Source organism: Nerophis lumbriciformis, linkage group LG11 (assembly GCF_033978685.3).
Source record: "Nerophis lumbriciformis linkage group LG11, RoL_Nlum_v2.1, whole genome shotgun sequence".
In the NCBI taxonomy this organism is placed as follows: domain Eukaryota; kingdom Metazoa; phylum Chordata; class Actinopteri; order Syngnathiformes; family Syngnathidae; genus Nerophis; species Nerophis lumbriciformis.
The window spans coordinates 43,175,828-43,201,829 of record NC_084558.2 but is presented as its reverse complement, the minus strand read 5'-3'; the positions used below and the strand labels follow the sequence as shown (position 1 = coordinate 43,201,829).

The following is a 26,002-nucleotide window of genomic DNA, read 5'->3' as shown; positions in this document are numbered from 1 at the left end:
AAAGTTAGATGAAAAATCCTCTCATAATGTTTTGTGTTATCTGTAGTCGAGTGAACGCTTTTGTCAGTCAAGCACTGTCTTTGTCTCCGTGGGTGGAGGCGGGGCTTGGAAAAAATGATCCGGATCAGCCCCAGATTGTAATCACTTGGTCTTAATCCCATTTTGGACATTTCCTGCAAGCTTTCTCAAACTATGGCCATAACTTTTTAAGTTATCCCAGCAGGCACTAGACATTGAAACAACGTTGATAACTTGTTGAATTAGGTACCGACGTTGAGCAACTCTAACGTTGAAACAACATACTTTTTGACGTTTAATCTGGCGTTGATTTGACCATTGAAATTTGGTCATTTTCCCAACCAATATTCAACAAACACAAATACAACGTTGAAACAACATCATTTTTGACGACGCTTAATCAATGTTGGGTTCTGACGTTGATTTGACCATTGAATTTGTCATTTTCCCAACCAATATTCTACAACACAATTACAACGTTGAAACAACATCCTTTTTGACGTTTATTCAATGTCAGGTTGTGACGTTGATTTGACCATTGAAATATAGTTATATTCCAACCAATATTACAATATACAAATACAACGTTGAAACAAAATGCTTTCTGATGATGTTTAATCAATGTTGGGTTCCGACGTTGATTTGACCATTGAATTTTGGTCATTTTCCCAACCAATATTCTACAACACAAATACAACATTGAAACAACATGCTTTTTGACGACGTTTAATCAATGTTGGGTCGTGATGTTGATTTGACCATTGAATTTTGGTCATTTTACCAACCAATTTTCTACAACACAAATACAACGTTGAAACAACATGCTTTTTGACAACGTTTAATCAATGTTGGGTTCTGGCGTTAATTTGACCATTGAACTTTGGTCATTTTCCCAACCAATTATTTTCAACACAAATACAACGTTGAAACAACATGCTTTTTGACGACGTTTAATCAATGTTGGGTTCTGACGTTGATTTGACCATTGAATTTTGGTCATTTTCCCAACCAATATTCTACAACACAAATACAACATTGAAACAACATGCTTTTTGACGACATTTAATCAATGTTGGGTCGTGATGTTGATTTGACCATTGAATTTTGGTCATTTTACCAACCAATATTCTACAACACAAATACAACGTTGAAACAACATGCTTTTTGATGACGTTTAATCAATGTTGGGTTCTGGTGTTGATTTGACCGTTGAATTTTGGTAATTTTCCCAACCAATAATCTTCGACACAAATACAACGTTGAAACAACATGCTTTTTGACGACATTTAATCAATGTTGGGTTGTGATGTTGATTTGACCATTGAATTTTGGTCATTTTACCAACCAATATTCTACAACACAAATACAACGTTGAAACAACATCCTTTTTGACGTTTATTCAATGTTAGGTTGTGACGTTGATTTGACCATTGAAATGTAGTTATTTTCCAACCAATATTCTACAACACAAATACAACGTTGAAACAACATGCTTTTTGACGACGTTTAATCAATGTTGGGTTCTGACGTTGATTTGACCATTGAAATTTGGTCATTTTCCCAACCAATATTGTACAACACAAATGCAACGTTGAACCAACATACCTTTTTGACGACGTTTAATCAATGTTGGGTTCTGACGTTGATTTGACCATTGAAATTTGGTCATTTTCCCAACCAATATTCTACAACACAAATACAACGTGGAAACAACATGCTATTTGATGACGTTTCATCAATGTTGGGTCCTGGCGTTGATTTGACCATTGAATTTTGGTCATTTTACCAACCAATAATCTTCGACACAAATACAACGTTGAAACAACATGCTTTTTGACAACGTTTAATCAATGTTGGGTTCTGACGTGGATTTGACTATTGAATTTTGGTCATTCTCCCAACCAATATTCTACAACACAAATACAACGTTGAAACCACATGCTTTTTGATGACGTTTAATCAATGTTGGGTTCTGGCGTTGATTTGACCGTTGAAGTTTGGTAATTTTCCCAACCAATAATCTTCGACACAAATACAACGTTGAAACAACATGATTTTTGACAACGTTTAATCAATATTGGGTTCCGGCGTTGATTTGACCATTGAATTTTGGTCATTTTCCCAACCAATATTCTACAACATAAATACAACGTTGAAACAACATGCTTTTTGATGACGTTTAATCAATGTTGGGTTCTGGTGTTGATTTGACCGTTGAATTTTGGTAATTTTCCCAACCAATAATCTTCAACACAAATACAACGTTGAAACAACATGCTTTTTGACGACGTTTAATCAATTTTGGGTTGTGACATTGATTTGACCATTGAAATTTAGTTATTTTCCCAACCAATGTTCTACAACACAAATACAACGTTGAAACAACATGCTTTTTGATGACGTTTAATCAATGTTGGGCTCTGATGTTGATTTGACCTTTGAATTTTGGTCATTTTCCAACCAATATTCTCAACACAAATACAACGTTGAAACAACATGCTTTTTGACGTTTATTCAATGTTGGGTTCTGACATTAATTTGACCATTGAATTCTCGTCATTTTCTCAACCAATATTTTACAACACAAATACAAGTACAAGAAGATAATGTGTCACATCTTCAAAAATGAAAAGGTCTCTCACAGGTCAGCTTGTGTTGTGGATGCTTGCCACTCCCTCTCTGCCGCAGCAAAGCCGGTCTAGACGCTCCGGGCTGACACCTGTTTCTGGTTTGACCGCGCCGCCGCCCGTACGTCCTTAAAGGCGACCACGCGAGCCCCCCGTTGAGCGGAGGGGAAGTCTCCGAGGAAACATTTGGAAACTATAAACGTTCTCATCGCACACGCGGGCATGATTTGTGGCAGCGAGGACATAAAACAGAGGAGAAGACCCCCACGGCTCTCTGCAGCAAGAACGTCGGACGTGATGTTGTCAAAATAACACGAGCAGGACTCTTGACGGCTGGCGTGCGTCGACTGGACGTGATCGCAGCGGAAACCTTACGCTTAAATCCTGAAACGTTGTTTTAGTGAGCGGGCTCAATGTGAATGGAACATGTCAAAGCTGCAATGCAACTTACTTTTTACTCTTTTGACAGAATGTGTGAACATTGCAGTGACAAACCTTTTTAATCCGTCACATGCTCTACGTTGGAGCTATATGGTGTCCTAAATTAAAAAATAGGTGAAAAAGGCTTCATTACAGGTCTTAAAATTAAGTTATGCCTACTATTCATCAGTCAGCTGGTGTCCTATCCTCTATTAGTCAGCATGTGTGTCGAACACTTAATGCACATTTTCCCCGTGGATGAAAGCTTTGTTAAAAAAAATTAATAAGGCTTCGCTACACGTCTTAAAATTATGTTTTGGCTACGATTCGTCAGTCAGCAGGTGTCCTCAACTTAAATATTCAGCATGTGTGTCATCCACTTCATGCACGTTTTTCCCTGTGGAGGAAAGCTTTGTTAAAAAAAAAGGCTTTGCTACAAGTCTTAAAACTATGTTTTGGCTATGATTCATCAGTCAAGTGGTGTCCTACGCTCTATTAGTCAGCGTGTGTGTCGTACACTCGATGCAGTTTTCCCTGTGGAGGAAAGCATTGTTAAAAAAAAAAAAAAGGCTTCACTACACTTCTTAAAATGATGTTCTGTCTACTATTTGTCAGTCAGCTGGTGTCCTATCCTCTATTAGTCAGCGTGTGTGTTGAACACTTAATGCACATTTTTCCCTGTAGAGGAAAGCTTTGTAAAAAAATAAATAAAATTAAAAAGGCTTTGCTACACGTCTTAAAATTATGTTTTGGCTACAATTTGTCAGTCAGCTGGTGTCCTATCCTCTATTAGTCACCGTGTGTGTCGAACACTTGATGCACATTTTTCCCTGTAGAGGAAAACTTTGTAAAAAAAAAATAAATAAATAAAAAGGATTTGCTACATGTCTTAAAACTATGTTTTGGCTACGATTCATCAGTCAAGTGGGGTCCTACGCTCTATTAGTCACCGTGTTTGTCGTACAATCGATGCAGTTTTCCCTGTAGAGGAAAGCTTTGTAAAAAAATTGATAAGGCTTCGCTCCACGTCTTAAAATTATGTTTTGGCTACGATCGTCAGTCAGCAGGTGTCCTCAACTTAAATATTTAGCGTGTGTGTCATCCGCTTCATGCACGTTTTTCCCTGTAGAGGAAAGTTTTGTTTAAAAAAAGGCTTCGCTACACTTCTTAAAATTATGTTCTGTCTACTATTTGTCAGTCAGCTGGTGTCCTATCCTCGATTAGTCAGTGTGTGTGTATCGAACACTTAATGCACAGTTTTCCCTGTAGAGGAAAGCTTTGGAAAAAAAAAGAGAAAAAAAAAAGGCTTCGCTACACATCTTAAAACTATGTTTTGGCTACGATTCATCAGTCAAGTGGTGTCCTACGCTCTATTAGTCACCGTGTGTGTTGTACACTCGATGCAGTTTTCCCTGTAGAGGAAAGCTTTGTAAAAAAAAAAAAAAAAAAGAGGCTTCGCTACACATCTCAAAATTATGTTTTGGCTACGATTCGTCAGTCAGCAGGTGTCCTCAACTTAAATATTCAGCGTGTGTGTCATCCACTTCATGCACATTTTTCTCTGTGGAGGAAAGCTTTGTTAAAAAAAGGCTTCGCTACACTTCTTAAAATTATGTTCTGTCTACTATTTGTCAGTCAGCTGGTGTCCGATCCTCTATTAGTCAGTGTGTGGGTCGAACACTTAATGCACATTTTTCCCTGTAGAGGAAAGTTTTGTTTAAAAAAATTAAAATTTAAAAAAGGCTTCACTGCAAGTCTTAAAACTATGTTTTTCTACTATGTTTTTCTACGATTCATCAGTTTAGTTGTGTCCTACGCTCTATCAGTCAGCATGTGTGTCGAACACTTAATGCAGTTTTCCCTGCAGAGGAAAGCTTTGTAAAAAAAATATAAAAAAGGCTTCGGTACACATTTTAAGATTCTGTTTTGGCTACGATTCGTCAGTCAGCAGGTGTCCTCAACTTAAATAGTCAGCGTGTGTGTCATCCACTTGATGCACATTTTTCCCTGTGGAGTAAAGCTTTGGTTAAAAAAAAAAAAGGCTTCTCTACACGTCTTAAAATGATGTTCTGTCTACTATTCGTAGGTCAGCTGGTGTCCTATCTATCCTCTATCAGCCAGTGTGTGTGTCGAATCCTTAATGCACATTTTTCCCTACAGAGGAAAGTTTTGTTAAAGAAAAAAAAAAAAAGGCTCCGCTACACGTCTTAAAATTATGTTTTGGCTACGATTCGTCAGTCAGCAGGTGTCCTCAACTTAAATAGTCAGTGTGTGTGTCATCCACTCCATGCACATTTTTCCCTGTGAAGGAAAGCTTTGTAAAACAAATTAAAATAAAATAAAATAAAAAGGCTTCGCTACACCTTTAAAATTGATGTTTTGGCTAATATTTATCAGTCAGCAGGTGTCCTCAACTTAAATAGTCAGCGTGTGTGACATCCGCTTCATGCACATATTTCCCTGTGGAGGAAAGCTTTGTTTAAAAAAAAAAAAGGCTTCACTGCACATCTTGAAATTATGTTCTGCCTATACTATTTGTCAGTCCGCTGGTGTTCTATCCTCTATTAGTCAGCGTGTGTGTGGTACACTTAATGCACATTTTTCCCTGAAGAGGAAAGTTTTGTTTAAAAAAAGGCTTCGCTACATGTCTTAAAATTATGTTCTGTCTACTGTTTGTCAGCCACCTGGTTTCCTATCCTCTATTAGTCAGCGTGTGTGTCGAACACTTAATGCACATTTTTCCCTGTAGAGGAAAGTTTTGTTTAAAAAAAAAAGAAAAAAGGCTTCGCTACACATCTTAAAATCATGTTTTCGCTATGTTTCATCAGTCAAGTGGTGTCCTATCCTCTATTAGTCAGCGTGTGTGTGGTACACTTAATGCACATTTTTCCCTGTAGAGGAAAGTTTGGTAAAAAAAAAAAAAAAAAAAAAAAAGGGCTTCGCTACACGTCTTAAAATTATGTTTTGCTATGATTTATCAGTCAAGTGGTGTACTATGCTCCATTGGTCAGCATGTGTGTTGTACATTTTCCCTGTACAGGAAAGCTTTGTTTTAAAAATAGGTTTCGCTACACGTATTAAAATTACGTCCTGTCTACTATTAGTCAGTCAGCAGGTGTCCTCAACTCAATTAGTCAGACAGTGTCATACACTTTAAGCATTTTTCCCTGTAGAGAAAAGCTTTGTTTTAAAAAAGGGCTTCACTACACGTCTTAAATGTATGTCCTGCCTACTATTAGTCAGTAAGCTAGTGTCCTACGCTCTATTAGCGCGTGTGTCCTGCACCTGCTGCACATTTATTTCTGTAGAGGAAAACTTTGTTTAAAAAAAAAAAAAGGCTTTGCTATATGTCTTAGAATTTCTTTCTGGCTACTATTCGTCGCACACTTGATGCACAGTTTTCTCTGCCGAGGGCAGCTTTGTACAAAAAAGAAAAAAGAAGGGCTTCGCTACACGTCTGAAGGTGACATTCTGCCGCCTCCTGTTTGCCAGTCAGCTGGTGTCCTCCGCTCTATTAATCAGCATGCGTGTCGTCCACTTGATGCACATTTTCCCTGTATAGGACAGTTTTTTGGGGGAAAGACTTTGCTACACATCTTAAAATTATGCGCTGCCTCATATTCGTTAGTCAGTTGATGTCCTCAACTCGATTAATTAAAGTGTCATCCACTTGACGCGCATTTTTCCCTGGAAAGGACAGCTTTGTTTAAAAAAAGAAAAAAAGGGAAAAAAAGAGGCTTTGCTACACATCTTAAAATTATGTTCTGCCTAATATACGTCAGTCAGCTTGTGTCCTCAACTCTATTAATCAGCATTTGTGTCGTCTACTTGGTGCAAATTCTTCCCTGCAGAGGATAGCTTTGTGAAAAAAGAGAGGCTTCACTACACGCCTTGAAATGGCGTTCAACTTACTATTCGTAGGTAAGCTGGTGTGCTCTGCTCAAACTATCAGTGTGTGTTGTCCACTTGATGCGCATGTTTCCTTGGAGCGGACAGCTTTTAACATTTTTTAAAAGGCTTCGCTACGCGTCTAAAATTATGTTCTGTGTACTATTCGTCCGTCAGCTGGTGTCCTCCGCTCTATTAATCAGCATGTGTGTCGTCCACTTGATGCACATTTTCCCTGTATAGGACAGTTGTTGGGGGGAGGGGGAGGCTTTGCTACACATCTTAAAATGATGTTCTGCCTAATATTCGTCAGTCAGCTTGTGTCCACAACTCTATTAATCAGCATGTGTGTCATCTACTTGGTGCAAATTTTCCCCTGTAGAGGATAGCGTTGTGAGAAAAAAAAGAGAGGCTTCGCTACACGCCTTGAAATTATGTTTTGGCTACGATTCATCAGTCAAGTCAGCGTCTCTGTCGTACACTTGATGCACATGCACAAATTCCCCAGGAGAGGAAAGATTTGTAAAAAAAAAAAAAAAAAAAAAAGAGGCTTCGCTACACGTCTTAAAATTATGTTTTGGCTACGATTCGTCAGTCATCAGGTCTCCTCAACTTAAATAGTCAGCGTGCGTGTCATCCACTTGATGTACATTTTACCCTGCGGGGGATAGCTTTGTGAAAAAAAGAGGCTTCGCTACACGCCTTGAAATGCCGTTCAACGTACTATTTCGTAGGTAAGCTGGTGTGCTCTGCTCTACTAATCAATGTGCATTCTCCACTTGATGCGCATTTTTCCCTGGAGCGGACAGCTTTATAATTTTTTTTTTTTAAAAGGCTTCGCTACCCGTCTAAAATTACATTCTGCCTACTATTCGTCAGTCAGCTGGTGTCCTCCGCTCTATTAATCAGCATGTGTGTCGCCCACTTGATGCACATTTTCCCTGTATAGGACAGTTGTTGGGGGCAGGTGAAGGCTTTGCTACACATCTTAAAATGATGTTCTGCCTAATATTCGTCAGTCAGCTTGTGTCCTCAACTCTATTAATCAGCATGTGTGTCATCTACTTGGTGCAAATGTTCCCCTGTAGAGGATAGCTTTGTGAAAAAAAGAGAGGCTTCGCTTCACGCCTTGAAATTATGTTTTGGCTACGATTCATCAGTCAAGTCAGCGTGTCTGTCGCACACTTGATGCACAGTTTCCTCTGTAGAGGAAAGCTTTGTTTAAAAAAAAAAAAGAATACTAAAAAAATGAAAAAAGAGGCTTCGCTACACGTCTTAAAATTTTGTTTTGGCTACCATTTGTTAGTCATCAGGTCTCCTCAACTTAAATAGTCAGCGTGCGTGTCATCCACTTGATGCACATTTTACCCTGCGGGGGATAGCTTTGTGAAAAAAGAGAGGCTTCGCTGCACACCTTGAAATGGCGTTTTACCTACTACTTGTAGGTAAGCTGGTGTGCTCTGCTCAACTAATCAGTGTGTGTTCTACTCTTGATGCACATTTTCCCCTGGAGCGTACAGCTTTGTAAAAAATAAAAAAGGCTTCGCTACGCGTCTAAAATGACATTCTGCCTACTATTCATCAGTCAGCTGGTGTCCTCTGCTCTATTAATCAGCATGTGTGTCGTCCACTTGACACACACGTTTCCTTCTATAGGACAGCTTTGTAGAATTTTTTTTTTAAAGGGGCTTCGCTACACGTCCTAAAATTACATTCTGCCTGCTATTAACACATGAGAGGTGTAATTTTGGGCGTTTTTTTTTCTCTTTGCTTCAGCAAATATGCTAACCTATATAGTCACAGTCTACTAGTGTCCTTGTGAGCGCCATACAGCTACTAGATGGCGCTGGTACTCTCCGCAGTTGATAAATAGACACGTCCACCAAAAAAGGCAGTAGATGGTGCTAGTAGTATTTATTGTCCCGTCGTCCTAGATATTGTACAGCCAATAATGGCGCTCTCTTTCTCAGCATGGTGATGAATTGTAGTAATATTGTAGTTATATTGCTATCATAGATCAATTCATGTCATGTACTGTTGGCTCTCTCCAAAAGGCGACTCTAACATATGTTTTGTTTTGTTGTGGTTTGGCCTTAAGACAATACCTCTGAATTGATTTAATGGTTTCCAGTCCTGATTTATTCACCTCTTTTTTTGTGTGTATATTTGTATTTTTCTGTCTGATGTTGATGACACAGTAAAGCCTTTTTTTTTCTTTTTTTAATAATAAACAAAAAAAATGTGGAGCACAGTGTTTGTTTGATTTTAACTGTTTGGACTTGCATAAATGTTTTTTTATTTATTTTTTTCGTTATTAAGTGACGTCTGCCTCCTATGCCGTCACCATAGCAACCCGTTTCTCCGAGGCAGTGGGCGGAGCTTCTTCTCAGACGTCATTAAGCTAGCGGATTTTTAATAAATCGGAAACTGTTGCCCAAAAAACTGCATCGGAGCGCACAAATTGGGAAGAATTGTGTCTCAATGCGCCGCCGTGGACACGTCCGACCGAATTTTAAACAACTTTAGCGGTCTAGCGGGAGTGTACCGGGAGCCGGTGGACCGCCAAAGTCTGGAAGCTAATCGTTGCTAACAGGTAGCCTACCTGCGTTCGGTACTTGACATGTTTAGCTAGCTAGAGGCTAGCTCGAAAACTCACCCGAAGTTGTCACTTTTACTTTGTTTGTGGGAAAAGTTCCACTTAAGGTTACACTTTTAAACAGCATAATGAACGATGTGTAAATATTTTAAAAAACGTACATTCACGATTTTGTACAGTACTGAACACTATTACTATCTTTATGAATATGTTTTTTTATTAACGTAAAATGGCCGAAACTTTTATTTACGTAAAATGTCCGAAAATGCTGCACATAAATATTTTACATAATTTGACAAAATGTTGTTTAGGCATTTTTTTTTCTCGGCAAATGCAAACGGCGGGGGAAGGTTTGACTTTGTGACGTCACAGCTCCGTTAGTTATGAATGGTATAACGTTTAAATGACAACATTAGCAAACTAAATATCAGCGTTACTTTGGATTTCAATTCAAATGACATTTATTGTGGTGTCTAAATGTACAAATCCAAAATGTATTTACTCACAACGGATTAGGCGCATCAACAATAATGCATATTTTCAGTGCATTAATAGAAGTGTCATTGATGATAAGAAGCAGCATGCTTGTGTGTGTGTGCGACAGGTGTGCAGAATCAAACGTGGCGGCGCCATGGAGAAGCTCAGAGAAGAGTTTGAGCAGATTGTCGGCGAGCTGGAGTGGCAGGATGTCGCCGACACCCTCCAGGAGTTGTGCTCCAACATCCTGTGCGACACCGCCAACCCGCCTCATCCTCTCCCTCCTCATCCTCTTCCCAACCACCACATACCGCCGCCACCTCCGTCGGCCGCTTATTCCGGGATGGCGTTCGACGCCCACGGCGACATCAGAGGCTTCGCCGGGCGCTTCCCGCTGCGTCCGCCTTACCTCCCCCACAGCCAAATAGTGTCCATTTCCAGCATGGGCTACGGGCCGCAGTTCAATCCGTACCTCATGCACCCTTTCCACCTCGGCCGCCAGGCGGGGGCTCCTTTCCGTCAGCAGGTGAGTGGATGACGAGGAGTTATCCCGTCATGCAACAGTGCTGGAAGGTTTTGCTGAGTACAGTTTTAATGTTGACAGCAGGCGATGGATTTTTATCACCTGCAGTGGAAAGTTGTCATGACTCCACAAAAGGATGCGGTGACATCCAAAGTACAGTACTTCAGTCTTTGTGTGGTCGGGTGTCCAAAAATAGCTTGAAGCAGTACAATCTGCTTTGTGGCGGCGCACTTGTATGCATTGAATGCTGCTTTATGACATGTGCACAGTGAAACCTTTCAGGCAGAACAAGTTGTTTTTTCATAGGTAATAATGTCAAAAGAAAGTATGTTCCAGTGTCAAACCATGGCCATCATAGAGCCTTTTATGTACTGAACAGGTAACGTGTGTAAAAAAAAATAAAAAAATAAAAAATTGGGTCATTTTTGCGCTTACTTGGTGCATGCATATGTCATTAGGACCTATTTTGAAAAATGTTTTATTATAATTTATATTAGGACAGCAACGATTATTCAGTTAAACTGATTAAAAAAAGTTTTGATTTAAATTCTGTCGTTTCAAATAATTGTTTAATGACTAACTAATAAAAATGTCTAAAATCCGTATCACATAAAAGAAGGTTAAACAAGTTGAATAGAAGGGGAAAGATGGTAAAATGTAAATGGTAGGTAATATAATTGAAATATAGGTAAAAGGTGAAACAACATGTAAAAGGTAAATAAAAGATAAGACAAGTTAAACAGAAGATGAATAAAAGGTCAAAGAAGGAATATAAAGGGCAAAATAAATTAAATGAAAAATACATTGAAGGCAAATAAAAGGTAAAATAAGTTAAATAGAAGATAGATAAAATGTAAGAGATAAAACAAGGTTAAATAAGGTAAATAGAAAGGTAAAAGATGCAATATAAAAGGTAAATTAAGTTAAATAGGTAAAATAGGGTAAAATAAGTTAAAGGTAAATAAAAAGGTAAAATAGGTTAAATAGAAGGTAAGTAAAAGGTAAAATAAGGTCAACAGAAGATAATGGTAAGTAAAAGGTAAAATAAGGTCAACAGAAGATAAATAAAAGGTAAAAGAAGGAATATAAAGGGTAAAATAAATTGAATAAAAGATCAATTGAAGGTAAAATAAGTTAAATAGAAGATAAATAAAATGTAAAAGATAAAACGCGGTCAAAGAAAGTAAATTGAAAGGTAAAAGATGGAATATAAAAGGTAAACAAAGTTAAATAGAAAGTAAAATAAGTTAAAGGTAAAATAGGTTAAATAGAAGCTAAGTAAAAGGTAAAATAAGGTAAACAAAAGGTAAACCAAGTTAAATAGAAGATAAATAAAAGGTCAAAGAAGGAATATAAAGGGCACAATAAATTGAAGGCAAATAAAAGGTAAAATAAGTTAAATAGAAGATAAATAAAATGTAAAAGATAAAACAAGGTCAAATGAGGTAAATAGAAAGATACAAGATGGAATATAAAAGGTAAACTAAGTTAAATAGGTAAAATAGGGTAAAATAAGTTAAAGGTACAATAGGTTAAATAGAAGGTAAGTAAAAGGTAAAATAAGGTGAATAAAAGATAAGACAAGTTAAATAGAAGATGAATGAAATGTAAAAGAAGGACTATAAAGGGTAAAATAAATTAAATAAAAGATAAATTGAAGGTAAATAAAAGGTAAAATAAGTTAAATAGAAAATAAATAAAATATAAAACACGGTCAAAGAAAGTAAATAGAAAGGTAAAAGATGTAATATAAAAGGTAAAATAAAAGGTAAACAAAGTTAAATAGAAGGTAAAATAGGGTAAAATGAGTTAAAGGTAAAATAGGTTAAATAGAAGGTAAGTAAAAGGTAAAATATGGTAAATAAAAGGTAAAACAAGTTAAATAGAAGATAAATAATAGGTCAAAGAAGGAATATAAAGGGCAAAATAAATTAAATGAAAGATAAATTGAAGGTAAATAAAAACTAAAATAAGTTAAATAGAAGATAAATAAAATGGAAAAGATTAAACAAGGTCAAATAAGGTAAATAGAAAGGTAAAAGATGGAATATAAAAGGTAAACTAAGTTAAATAGAAGGTAAAATAAGTTAAAGGTAAATAAAAAGATGAAATAGGTTAAATAGAATAAAAATAAAAATCTAAAAGAAGGTAAATAGAAGTAAAAAAAAAAAAAAAGAAATATAGATGTTAAAAAAGGTATAAGACAGTGAATTGAAGGTTATGGAAGGTACAGAAATCTTTGTTTCAGCAATTTTCCCCAAAATACGCATTTCACCTATAAAGTGTGTTTTATCCAATTACTCGATGAATCAAACAAACAGATAGATTACTGGATGACTAAAATCATCTGAAGCTGCAGCCCTAATTTATACACCAAATGAAACATTAAAAGAATCCCTATGAATCGAGAATTGATTCTTAATCGAATCGTCACCCCAAAAATGGAAATCCAATTGATTTGTGAGTTGTAAGATTGACATTTCTATAGGAATTTTACTATTTAGCATGAGTGTGACAATTTAGTATAAACCGACTTGTGCCTATCTCTTGGGTTTGGTGAGTGTGGTCGGGTTGAAAACAGGCGGTTGTGGAATTAGTCATATTGTACTGAGCAGCCAGGACGACAGACATCTTTCATCACTTTCATGGTCCACATCACAATGTTCCCTCTTTGAGGGGTGGGGGGGAAGCCAAAGACAAAGAGCTGGTGGTTTTGTCATGTGTTTTGTGCAGGTTCCACTGTCTTTGTTGTTGCTGGCGTGGTAACGTGTGCCATTGTGTTCTCTTCACAGTACGTGCCGTGTCAGATGCCCCCGCAGGTCATCCACAGTCAGCCCGCTTACTCTTTCCCGCCCGCTCCTCCACAGGCGGTAAGACTCTTTGCTGCCGCAGGTTCAAAATCATAAACAAAAGCCAACATGTGGTATTGGTTTATTTACAAGGTGCACATAATTACAATTTTAATTACATTTCAACATGTCCGATAGGGAGTAGGAAGAGGCAAGAGTTTATTTGATCCAACACATTTCCGTTTCATAGCAATTGCTAAAACATTTGTTCACTTCCTGTACTCAATGTGTGACACAAAGTTCACTAATTAGTTAATAATAAGGTGTGTTTAATATAATTTACTTAATATGTGATCAATTATTTCTCAATTTTAATGAGGGTTCAAGATGTTTATCATGACTTTTCTTCCTTGCACTTTGTGAACACTGCGTTTGAACCGTTTCTTAAACTGGATCATATTAGTTTACCTAATCCAGGGGTGTCCAAACTTTTTCCACACTGAGGGCCACACACTGAAAAATCAAAGCAAGCGGGGGCCATTTTGATATTTATTTTAATTTTAAAAACAAATACAATATATTAGAGATGTCCGATAATGGCTTTTTTGCCGATATCCGATATTCCAATATTGTCCAACTCTTAATTACCGATACCGATATAATAAATAAATGATAAATGGGTTGTACTTGTATAGCGCTTTTCTACCTTCAAGGTACTCAAAGCGCTTTGACACTACTTCCACATTTACCCATTCACACACACATTCACACACTGATGGAGGGAGCTGCCATGCAAGGCGCTAACCAGCACCCATCAGGAGCAAGGGTGAAGTGTCTTGCTCAGGACACAACGGACATGACGAGGTTGGTACTAGGTGGGGATTGAACCAGGGACCCTCGGGTCGCGCACGGCCACTCTTCCACTGCGCCACGCCGTCCCTATATCAACCGATACCGATATATACAGTCATGGAATTAACACATTCTTATGCCTAATTTTGTTGTGATGCCCCGCTGTATGCATTAAACAATGTAACAAGGTTTTCCAAAATAAATCCACTCAAGTTATGGAAAAAAATGCCAACATGGCACTGCCATATTTATTATTGAAGTCACAAAGTGTATTATTATTTTTAACATGCCTCAAAACAGCAGCTTGGAATTTGGGACATGCTCTCCCTGAGAGAGCATGGGGAGAGGGGTAGCAGGGGGTGTGTATTGTAGTGTCCCGGAAGAGATAGTGCTGCAAGGGGTTCTGGGTATTTGTACTGTTGTGTTTATGTTGTGTTACGGTGCGGATGTTCTCCCGAAATGTGTTTGTCATTCTTGTTTGGTGTGGGTTCACAGTGTGGCGCATATTTGTAACAGTGTTAAAGTTGTTTATACGGCCACCCTCAGTGGGACCTGTATGGCTGTTGATCAAGTATGCCTTGCATTCACTTGGGTGTGTGAAAAGCTGTAGATATTTTGTGAACGACTGAGCATTTCATGGAAGCTGCTTTTATACCCAATCATGGCACCCACCTGTTCCCAATTAGCCTGTTCACCTGTGGGATGTTCCAAATAAGTGTTTGATGAGCATTACTCAACTTTCTCAGTCTTTTTTGCCACTTATGCCAGCTTTTTTGAAGCATGTTGCAGCCATCAAATTCCAAATGAGCTAATATTTACAAAAAATAACAAAGTTGTCCAGTTTCAACTTTAAATATCTTGTCTTTGCAGTCTATTCAATTGAATATAAGTTGAAAAGGATTTGCAAATCATTGTATTCTGTTTTTATTTACCATTTACACAACGTGCCAACTTCACTGGTTTTGCTTTTGGGTTTTGTACTTATATCCCAATATTTCTGCACAATTACTCAGATATGGTAACACTAGCGAGCAGTAAAGAATATGGAGTGATTTTTTGGTGCAGGACATATATTGCTTTATTCATTATGAAAGTATTTCTTGCCATCTTATGTTCAATATTTTTACGAGATATCCATGTTTTAATCAGCTATTATTACACCTAGAAATTCGATTTTTTTTTTTTTTACATTGTCAATGTCTACTTTGTCTATTTTATTTGACTATTTCCTGACCTTACCAAATAGCATTATTTTAGTATTACTTAGACTTACTTAGTTTTACTGCGAATAGTACTAAAGTTGCCAAACGTCCATAGAAAAACGGAATCGTCCCGTATTTAGACACAAAAGCTTCTGGTAATTGGACTACAAATATGAGTTCTTACCATTTTTCTGTAAAAAACAAATAAGCAAATTGAGAATTTTCCTGTCACGTTTAGGAGTTACGTGCCAAATTATTAGTATTGCTAGCTCATTTTATTTAGAAGCGAATCTTGTTGTTGTTGATATAATGACGTATTGTTCGCAAAACACTAATTGTGTATCTTAAGTTGTTAAACATAAACATAGTATATCCAGCTCTATAAAAGTGACACTACATTTTATAACTAGGGATGTCCGATAATGGCTTTTTGCCGATATCCGATATTGTCCAACTCTTTAATTACCGATACCGATATCAACCGATACCGATATATACAGTCGTGGAATTAACACATTATTATGCCTAATTTGGACAACCAGGTATGGTGAAGATAAAAGGTCCTTTTTAAAATAATAATAAAATAAAATAAGATGAATAAATTAAAAACATTTTCTTGAATAAAAAAGAAAGTAAAACAATATAAAAACAGTTACCTAGAAACTAGTAATGAATGAAAATGAGTAAAATTAACTGTTAAAGGTTAGTACTATTAGTGGACCAGCAGCACGCACAATCATGTGTGCTTACGGACTGTATCCCTTGCAGACTGTATTGATATATATTGATATATAATGTAGGAACCAGAATATTAATAATAGAAAGAAACAACCCTTTTGTGTGAATGAGTGTAAATGGGGGAGGGAGGTTTTTTGGGTCGTTGCACTAATGGTAAGTGTATCTTGTGTTTTTTATGTTGATTTAATAAAAAAATTAAAAAAAGACGATAGCAATAATAAAAAAAACGATACAGATAATTTCCGATCTTACATTTTAAAGCAGTGGTTCTCAAATGGGGGTACACGTACCCCTGGGGGTACTTGAAGGTATGCCAAGGGGTACGTGACATTTTTTTTAAATGTCTGTCAAAAAGAACTGTGAAAAGAAATGCAACAATGCAATATTCAGTGTTGACAGCTAGATTTTTTGTGGACATGTTCCATAAATATTGATGTAAAAGATTTCTTTTTTTGTGAAGAAATGTTTAGTATTAAGATGGATCTCTATTACAATCCCCAAAGAGGGCACTTTAAGTTGATGATTACTTGTATGTGTAGAAATCTTTATTTATAATTGAATCACTTGTTTATTTTTCAACAAGTTTTTAGTTATTTTTATATCTTTGTTTCCAAATAGTTCAAGAAAGACCACAACAAATGAGCAATATTTTGCACTGTTATACAATTTAATAAATCAGAAACTGATGACATAGTGCTGTATTTTACTTCTTTATCTCTTTTTTTCAACCAAAAAATTCTTTGCTCTGATTAGGGGGTACTTGAATTAAAACAATGTTCACAGGGGGTACATCACTGAAAAAAGGTTGAGAACTACTGTTTTAAAGCATTTATCGGCCGATAATATCGGCAGGCCGATATTATCGGACACCTCTATTTATAACTCTTTAAAAAAGGGACACTACTGTTCATGAATTCATGCCATTTTGAAATAAGGCCATAACATAACAAAATGTGGAAAAAGTGAAGCGCTGTGAATACTTTCTAAGAGGCAGCAATTCCAAACTCCAAAAGAAAGACAAGACTTTTAAGAAAAGCATGATTTGATATGTCGTACTTAAAATGATTACTTCATTATTAATGTAGCTGAGATAGGCTCCAGCAACCCCAAAAGGGACAAGCGGTAGAAAATGGATGGATGGATACATGAAGCCATGAAGATTAAAAGGGTGCACACTGCCATCATGTGGACAGAGGACATTAACGCAGCCTCGTATGTGTTTGTGTGTCCAGAAAAAAAATCTGCCCGTGGTTCCACTGCCTGAAGGCGCCACCTTGCGTGCTGTTGGCATGCTGTGAGTAACACACACACACACACACAACTTTATTAAAACACACACTTTGTCGTAAACGTGCGTTTGTGTGTGTGTAGGAATGGAGAGGTGTTGTACGCAGCGGTGGAGGCTTCTCAGGGTGCCGCTGCTGCTGCTGCTCCTCCGCCGCCATCCACGTCCACCCCCTCTCCCAGGTCAGCAACTTCACGATGTTCAAAAGTGCACGACTTTGCCCTGACGCTGTTTCTGTTGTGGTTCCACGCAGCGGGAAGGCGAGCCTCCCCTGTTTCAGCCGTAAGAGGAAGTGCAAGCAGCGGCACCGGCGAGCTTGCAACAAAAAGCCTCCGAGCGCCTTCATGTGTTTCTTGAGGGAGAAGCGCCCGGCGCTGAAGGCCCAGATTGAGCAGAAGGACGCCGTGGGCGTCAACAAGCTGCTGGGACAGCTGGTAAGGGAATGGTAGTTTACTCAACTCCAGAGAGTGCCTAACGTTGTGTTTGCTCAGTGGGCGTCATTGACCAAGGAGCAGAAGGCCAAATACTACGAGCAGGCCTATGCGGAAAAGAAGCTCCTGGAGCAGATGTCCTCCGACGGCTCCAGCAGCAATGATGAAGTGCGTCGTCTACGCCTCAACACTTGCAGAAAGGTGACCACCGTGACACGGCATCTAACCTGCGTGGTGTCTGTGTGCAGGGCGCCAACAAGAGGGGGCGGAACACCAACACAGCCTCCGCTAGCCGCGCAGGTAGAACCCCGTGTCATGCTTGCCAAGCCTCCCGATTTTCCCGGGAGAGTCCCGAATTTCAGTGCCCCTCCCGGGGCAACCATTCTCATGAATTTCTCCCGATTTCCACCCGGACAACAATATTGGGGGCGTGCCTTTAGCGTCCTCTCTCAGCTGAAACCTTCACCCTTTATCGTGAACGCACACGAGTCGCCGCCTGAGACTCTGGCGTGATGGTTCTCAGTCCGCCGTCCGACCATCGCGATGCTCGCCCCCCCCTCCCCCGCGTCATGTGAGTCCCGTAAAGGCTGCAGGCATGATAAAAGCCCATTCCCGCCACCGGGGCAGCACGGGAGAGTGTCGGGAAGGAGGACGGAGTGCTGGAGAACTGCCGGGGTGTGGTGGAGGGGGTGGGGGGTGGGTGATGTGTGATGTGCAGGATCAGAACAGACCACACGCCGCATGGCAAACATGACTTATTGATAGGGATGTCCGATAATGGCTTTTTGCCGATATCCGATATTCCGATATTGTCCAACTCTTTAATTACCGATACCAATATCAACCAATATATGCAGTCGTGGAATTAACACATTATTATGCCTAATTTGGACAACCAGGTAAGGTACTTTTTTAAAAAATTCATAAAATAAGATAAATAAATTAAAAACATTTTCTTGAATAAAAAAAGTAAAACAATATAAAAACAGTTACATAGAAACGAGTAATTAATGAAAATGAGTCAAATTAACTTAAATGTTAGTACTATTAGTGGACCAACAGCACGCACAATCATGTGTGCTTACGGACTGTATCCCTTGCAGACTGTATTGATATATATTGATATATAATGTAGGAACCAGAATATTAATAACAGAAAGAAACAACCCTTTTGTGTGAATGAGTGTAAATGGGGGAGGGAGGTTATTTGGGTTGGTGCACTAATTGTAAGTGTACCTTGTGTTTTTTATGTTGATTTAATAAAATAAAAAAAAACACACAAAAAACGATACCGATAATAAAAAAAACGATACCGATAATTTCCGATATTACATTTTAACGCATTTATCGGCCGATCATATCGGCCTGCCGATATTATCGGACATCTCTACTTATTGATGATGTGGATGGATGGACGCGAAGGTGAGGACGTCCCCGCCTCCTTCTCTCCTTTGTGATGCTGCTGTAGCACTGCAGCTGATGACGAGGGGCGCTGTGAAATACAGCTATATATGTATATAGCTGTAATTCACTGAACTTCAAGTATTTCTTTTATTTATATATATATATATATATAATAAAAGAAAAATATATGTGTGTGTACTGTATATATATATATATATAGATATATATATATACACACATATATATATATATATATATACACACACATATATATATATATACGTATATATATATATATATATATATATATATATATATATATATATACACACACATATATAGCTGTAATTCACTGAAATTCAAGTGTTTATTTTATTTATATATATACCGTATAATAGTATAGTATAAGTCCCTCCGGAGTATAAGTCGCACCGACCGAAAATGCATAATAAAGAAGGGAAAAAACATATATAAGTCGCACTGGAGTATAAGTTGCATTTTTTGGGGAAATGTATTTGATAAAAGCCAACACCAAGAATAGACATTTGAAAGGCAATTCAAAATAAATAAAAAATAGTGAACAACAGGCTGAATAAGTGTGCGTTATATGAGGCATAAATAACCAACTGAGAACGTGCCTGGTATGTTAACGTAACATATTATGGTAAGAGTCATTCAAATAACTATAACATGTAGAACATGCTATACGTTTACCAAACAATCTGTCACTCCTAATCGCTAAATCCCATGAAATCTTATACGTCTAGTCTCTTACGTGAATGAGCTAAATAATATTATTTGATATTTTACGGTAATGTGTTAATAATTTCACACATAAATCGCTCCTGAGTATAAGTCGCACCCCCGGCCAAACTATGAAAAAAACTGCGACTTATAGTCCGAAAAATACGGTATATATATATATATATATATATATATATATATATAAGAAATACTTGAATTTCAAGTGAATTACAGCTATATATATATATATATATATATATATATATACATATATATATACCCCCCGCTAATCCCCCTCACCAACCCCCCAATCTCCCAAATTCTGAGGTCTCAAGGTTGGCAAATATGCCCGGTGTTGATTTGTGTCTTCTATTACACACGCCTCTTGTTTTGGGCAGTGGACTGACGTTTGCTCCACAGCAGGTCGCCAAGAGGCCTGGGACACCCAGGATGGCCACTCCTCCACCGATTCCTGCACCTCTTCCTCCTCCTCAATCTCCTCGTGGCTGGAGAACGTCATCACCGCCGAGGCGCACGACTCCCCGGCCGCCAAGGGCCCCGACTCAGGTGAGGAGTCCGACATTGAAGGAATGGACGCCAAGCTGCTGCACTTGCTCGGCTGCTGCTAGCCCCGCCCACAGCCTGCAAAACACATTCACAGTGTTTCTATTTATAAGTGTAAATAATGTATAGTTAATGATAAAAATTATTTTAATATACACACCTTTTCGTTACAATTCAATGATTTCATTGTTGTGATGCTGAGGGCATAACTTGGCACTGCTACTGTAGTCCTGGAAACATTTAATGCATCCATAAACTGAGACTACCCAGTGGTACTTCAACCTCCGAGTATCTTAACATACGAGCTGAGTCTCGGCTTTTTTATGACTGACTTGCAAACAAGGTTTAAGTTACGAGCCTCCACGCCGCTAGGGGGCGTACTAAAAGTCAAATGAATGCCGGAAGAGCCGCCTCAAAACATCGGTTCTCCTCGCGAGAATGAGTTAAGAGCTACAGTTTGACATTAGTGCTGCACCAAACAATTATTTCTAATATTGGTTAATCTATTGATTATTTTTTTCAGTAAATCCGTAAATTTGATTTATTTTTGTATGAACCATACTAATGAACAGTGTTGGGTTAGTTACTGAAAACTAGTAACTAGTTACTAGTTACTTTATTTCAAAAGTAACTCAGTTACTTACACCAAAAAGTAATGCGTTACTGTGAAAAGTAACCATTTAGTTACTTCTTTTTTTTTTTTTTTTTTTTTTCAAGGCTCCCATTATTGCCCTTTTAGCCTTCATTTCAGTACTGTTATTGCACAGGAGAATAATACAATCTGTTGATCAACTTGACATGCATTTGCATCACTGAACTCTGCTAAGCAATGTAGTCTACATACAACACACAAAGACAAAGATATGTTTCAAAGGGCCATTTTATTTCGGGCCAGAACACATTGACAAAACTATTTTAAATAGCTGCAACATAACATACATAAGTAACAAACCGCATAATAACAACATGTCACAACATGTCACAACATTGCTGTAAACCTGGCTTCACCCAAGGAAGGCACACATGACATGATTATATGTCATATCACTATATACAGCACACATACTGCTATACACACGCCTAACCAGGCGTTTTTTTCTCTCAAGGAATTGTGAAATAAAATCATGTCTTCGGGAGATCAACACTGTAGTGAAGCCCAGAACACTCTACGCATTTCCCCAGTTTTAGTTTAGAGATAAGGAAAGATTGGCCTGGCCCACTAGCATCCCTCTTTATGTTTGTGAACTTTATAGTCTATACATTTAGAGTGATGTGATAATCAAACACTCTAGAAGTCTAGAATGAAAGAGTATATAAGAGAATTGACAGAGTGTGTACCTTCAGTGCTGAATGATGAGCAGAGGCAGAGTTTTGAGTGTTTTCTTTAGCTTGCTTTCCATGTTTATGTACTCACTGTCCACTGTTTCCAGCTGCCTGAAATCGGGTGACTCCACTGTAGAAATAGCCTGCATGTCTTCTAGCACATACGCTACAATGGCTCTATCAATGTTATCCTGGCTAGCAGTCCCTCCGTTAAAATCCTTAAGTGGAGCTGAAGTGGCATCGGAGTCTGTGTCTCTCTTTACTAGCTTCGTCGACGCATGTTGCTTTTGTAGCTGTTTCAGCAGATTTTAATTGCTGTTTTGGGCAGTACATAGGATCTTTGATCCAAGACACAACTTACATTTAACTAAAATGTTCTTTTCTTTGTGCTCGACAAAAGAAAAGTAGTGAGAATATCTCCATGTTAAGAAACTCGACTTCTGCTCCGCCATGATTTCTTGTTGGTAAACACAAACACGCCCCCCACCCCCACACACACACTCACACACAGCACGCCTCTCTTTTCTCCGGCTTGTGAGAATGGAAGAATCAGAAGGACGACACTGCAACTCGCCAATAAAACACACTCTTCTCACATTCTAGCCGATACTACATAAAAAAATAACGTAAAATAACGCAGTAACGCATCATGTAGTAACGGTAACTGAGTTACTGAATATAAAAAATAACACGTTAGACTACTAGTTACCGCCGAAAATAACGGCGTTACATTGCTAATGGCATCCCCAAAAATACATGAACAATTTTCTTACATGTAGAAACTTGTAATGCATGTTGTTTGGTCAGGGATACAAAAAAAATTACCTGAAAGAGCCGTTTTATTCCTTCGCCAACTTTTAGAATCACCTTTGATGCCTTTTTCAGTGCTCAGTTCTTTCGAATTTGACGTTTCCAGAGCACTTCGAAAGGCTTATTTTCTACGGTGGTATCTAAGGGTGTTCTGATCCCAATACCGAGCATACATAAGTGAGCTCAGCTGATACATCACATGCATTACCTGTAATTTGTATTCATAGTGAGAGATGTTGACTATATGATCTGTCGGAGAAACCATAAAATCACATCACTATTTGGGAAGTGAGTTTATAGTGGTACTGATATCAATCAATCAATCAATCAATCAAAGTTGACTTAATCACAAATGCTTCTACTGAGGTAGCATCTCTAAATGTACTAGAGCTGCATTCCAGAGTACTGGAGTCCGAATAGAAAACGCTTTATAGCCCGTAGACTTTTTTGGGGCTCTGGGAATCACTAATGGGCCAGAGTTCTTAGAACACAGATTTCTGGCCGGGACATATGGTACTATACACAATCAGCAAGATAGGATGGAGCTAGACCGTTTAGTATTATATACGTAAGTACTAAAACCTTAAAGTTGCATCTTAAGTGCACAGGAAGCCAGTGCAGGCGAGGCAGTATAGGTATATATATATATATATATATATATATATATATATATATATATATATATAGGTTAAAAGTATATGCAGTATAGGTGTAATATGATCAAACTTTCTTGTTCTTGTCAAAAGTCTAGCAGCCTCATTTTGTACCAACTAATATTTTAATGCTAGACATAGGGAGACCCGAAAATACTACATCACAGTAATCGAGACGAGACGTAACAAATGCATTATCTCAGTGTCGGTGGTGGACAAAATGGGACGAACGTTAGCGATATTACGGCGATGAAAGAAGGCTGTTTTAGTAACGTGATCACGACTGTGTCCCCCTATGTTTACATCACCGAGTGGTCTGCTGCTTCCTCACTTCCCTGCTCCCTGTAAGTTTATTGTAGCTCATAAATCATGCATCTCACCTGGACAGAAGATGTCTGAGTTGGTAATCCAACAAGTTGGTACACTTGGACAGCCATTTAGGACCTGAAACTTACGAGGACACGAAAAGACGCTAGACACTTTTCTTCGTGAGGATTATGAGACATTCTTCATCTCAACGGGAATATATGAACATCATAGCAGTCGGCATACTAATGATAGCAGACCTTGTACAGTAAGTGATGTTTTATTATGTTTGTTGGCTGTCATGAAGTCCGCAGTGAAGTAGTTTTTGAAATTAATGCGCCGCACATGCTTAAAATGATCAAAATATGTAAGTATTAAATGTTATTGTTAATGTGCCCATTACTACATGACATATATACTTAGATCATGTTTATAAAATCTCAAGGGAGACATTTGGTTTTTTTTTAAGGGCTTTATAGGTGGAATTGCGTGGCTCCATTGTAAGCAAACTTTTGATTGCATTTATTTAATATTTATAATGCAATATCCAACTCAGTTCCACTTTACCACTGCCATCTAGTGCACGGGAGTCCAACTTGTTTTCCCAGGGAGGCTTGGCATGTCTATGAAAAGATGACACTCCTGTATCGTAGTTATCCTGTAGTTTGTCATTTAAAGGATGTTTTTTCTAAATGGTCAATCTTTAATCTTTAAGCCAGTGAAATAAACTCTAAGACCTCATTTTGAGGCTGCTTCATCTGTTTGTCATCGTCATTCAGGACTAAAAAGTGCGACTGGGAAGGCTGGGAAAGTCCTGCTTTCATTTCCTGTTCTGTCTGGCTCATTGAAAACAGACTGAAACAAAGTGCTGTCGTTTCACAATTGTAGTATTTTGTTCTCATTTTTGATTCTTGCATTTTATGTTTATGGTTGGTCGTTGGTTTCCTTTCAGTCTAAAGGAATGTTACTGGAATGAAGATTTGATTCTATAGTTTGTATTGTAAATAAGGTACAGGCTGAATCAGCAGTACAATAATGAATGTATTGCTATTCTAAATCTATATTTTTATTGAGTCAAAGACTTTACAAAAACAATAAAACAAAACATTTATGTATACAAAAAGTATTTTCTTGTCATTTTTATTGAAATAAATTGGCATCATATGTGACGTCTTCATGATTTTGAAATTACACACGAATGCCTAGTCTTGATGACTTTTTTTACGCACAAACATTGTTTTTGGTCCATAAAGTTCTTAAATACTTACATGTTTGGAATGTGAAAAATGTTTGCGTTATGGATTTGGAAGTTAATTTGTGTTTTTATCACAAAATATTTTTTAGACACTAAATTTACGTAACATAATTTTTTGTGTTTGAATTTTGTGAACTGAAAGTTGTTTTTTTACATCAAATTATGCTGACAATTTTATTGAATGAATATCCATCCGTCCATTTTCTACCGCTTGTTCCTTTCACGTGAGCAAAATTTGTGTTTAGTAATTTAGTTTGTTAAAATTAAGTGTAAAAACAAGGTAGGTGTATTGAAATTTCAGTGTATAAAATATGATTGTACAAAAATTCAGTGCAGAAATAGGTTACTTCAAGTAAATAAAGACTAATTCAGAACTAGCCAATGAGGTGCTTCGGTCTTAATTTTTAATTGGGACAGTATGGCTCGGTTGGTAGAGCGGCCGTGCCAGCAACTTGAGGGTTGCAGGTTCGATCCCCGCTTCCGCCATCCTAGTCACTGCTGTTGTGTCCTTGGGCAAGATACTTTACCCAACTGCTCCCAGTGCCACCCACACTGGTTTAAATGTAACTTAGATATTGGGTTTCACTATGTAAAGCGCTTGGAGTCACTTGAGAAAAAGCGCTATATAAATGTAATTCACTTCACTTCACAATTTAACTGAAGTGAGTTAAACTGAAGTTTTAAAGCACTGAGTTTTTCTCCACTGAATTTATTTACGCTGAATTTTTATACACTGAATTTGTATTCACTGAATCATTACATATATGTATTTGTATTTAATGAAATTGGTATAAAAAATGTTGCTATAAAAATTCAGTGTTCAAAAAAGCTTCTGTAATAAAGACAAAAAAATAACCAGCATGAAATTGACAACTGTCAGGGTCACGTGACACCTTTGTTGCCAGGCAGACTTCGAGGAGCACCATTAAGGTGTGCCCAATGAGCCATACGATAAAAGACACGCCCACTTTGTTTATGACAACTAGGGGGCGCCAGAGTACTAGCAAAACCCGGAAGTTACACACATTGTTTTTAAAGTCATCTTCTGTTTAAAATGCGAAATAGAAAGTAGGAAAAACAGCGGCATGTGTTGTTTA

At 37.8% G+C, this 26,002-nt stretch overlaps 2 protein-coding genes across 5 annotated transcripts in view; both read left to right on the top strand.

Annotated features, from left to right (window-relative positions):
* The first annotated feature begins 9,364 nt into the window (after positions 1-9,364).
* Positions 9,365-20,938, top strand: LOC133610026 (uncharacterized). Of its 2 annotated transcripts, XM_061966086.1 has the most exons (9): positions 9,365-9,546; positions 10,154-10,552; positions 13,342-13,419; positions 17,363-17,424; positions 17,502-17,597; positions 17,669-17,849; positions 17,907-18,014; positions 18,095-18,146; positions 20,415-20,938. In XM_061966086.1, the coding sequence occupies exons 2-9, from the start codon at positions 10,181-10,183 to the stop codon at positions 20,621-20,623; spliced, it is 1,158 nt and encodes a 385-aa protein (XP_061822070.1). In that variant the 5' UTR covers positions 9,365-9,546; positions 10,154-10,180; the 3' UTR covers positions 20,624-20,938. The 2 variants fall into 2 exon arrangements, with proteins under 2 accessions (XP_061822070.1, XP_061822069.1); XM_061966085.1 differs by lacking the exon at positions 18,095-18,146 and having other exon boundaries at positions 17,907-18,047.
* A 4,489-nt stretch (positions 20,939-25,427) lies between these two features.
* arhgef28a (Rho guanine nucleotide exchange factor (GEF) 28a) overlaps positions 25,428-26,002 on the top strand; it is a 156,080-nt gene continuing 155,505 nt past the window's right edge. For all 3 annotated transcript variants that reach the window (XM_061966514.1, XM_061966516.1, XM_061966515.1), the window contains exon 1: positions 25,428-26,002. This exon is cut by the window's right edge and continues 213 nt beyond it. The gene's annotated coding sequence lies outside the window, so the exon portion shown is untranslated.

Coding starts and splice junctions, on each gene's coding strand:
- LOC133610026 (XM_061966085.1), top strand. CDS start 10,181: ATGGAGAAGCTCAGAGAAGAGTTTGAGCAGATTGTCGGCGAGCTGGAG. Junction 10,553..13,341: donor GGGCTCCTTTCCGTCAGCAG/GTGAGTGGATGA, acceptor TTCTCTTCACAG/TACGTGCCGTGTCAGATGCC. Junction 13,420..17,362: donor CGCCCGCTCCTCCACAGGCG/GTAAGACTCTTT, acceptor TTGTGTGTCCAG/AAAAAAAATCTGCCCGTGGT.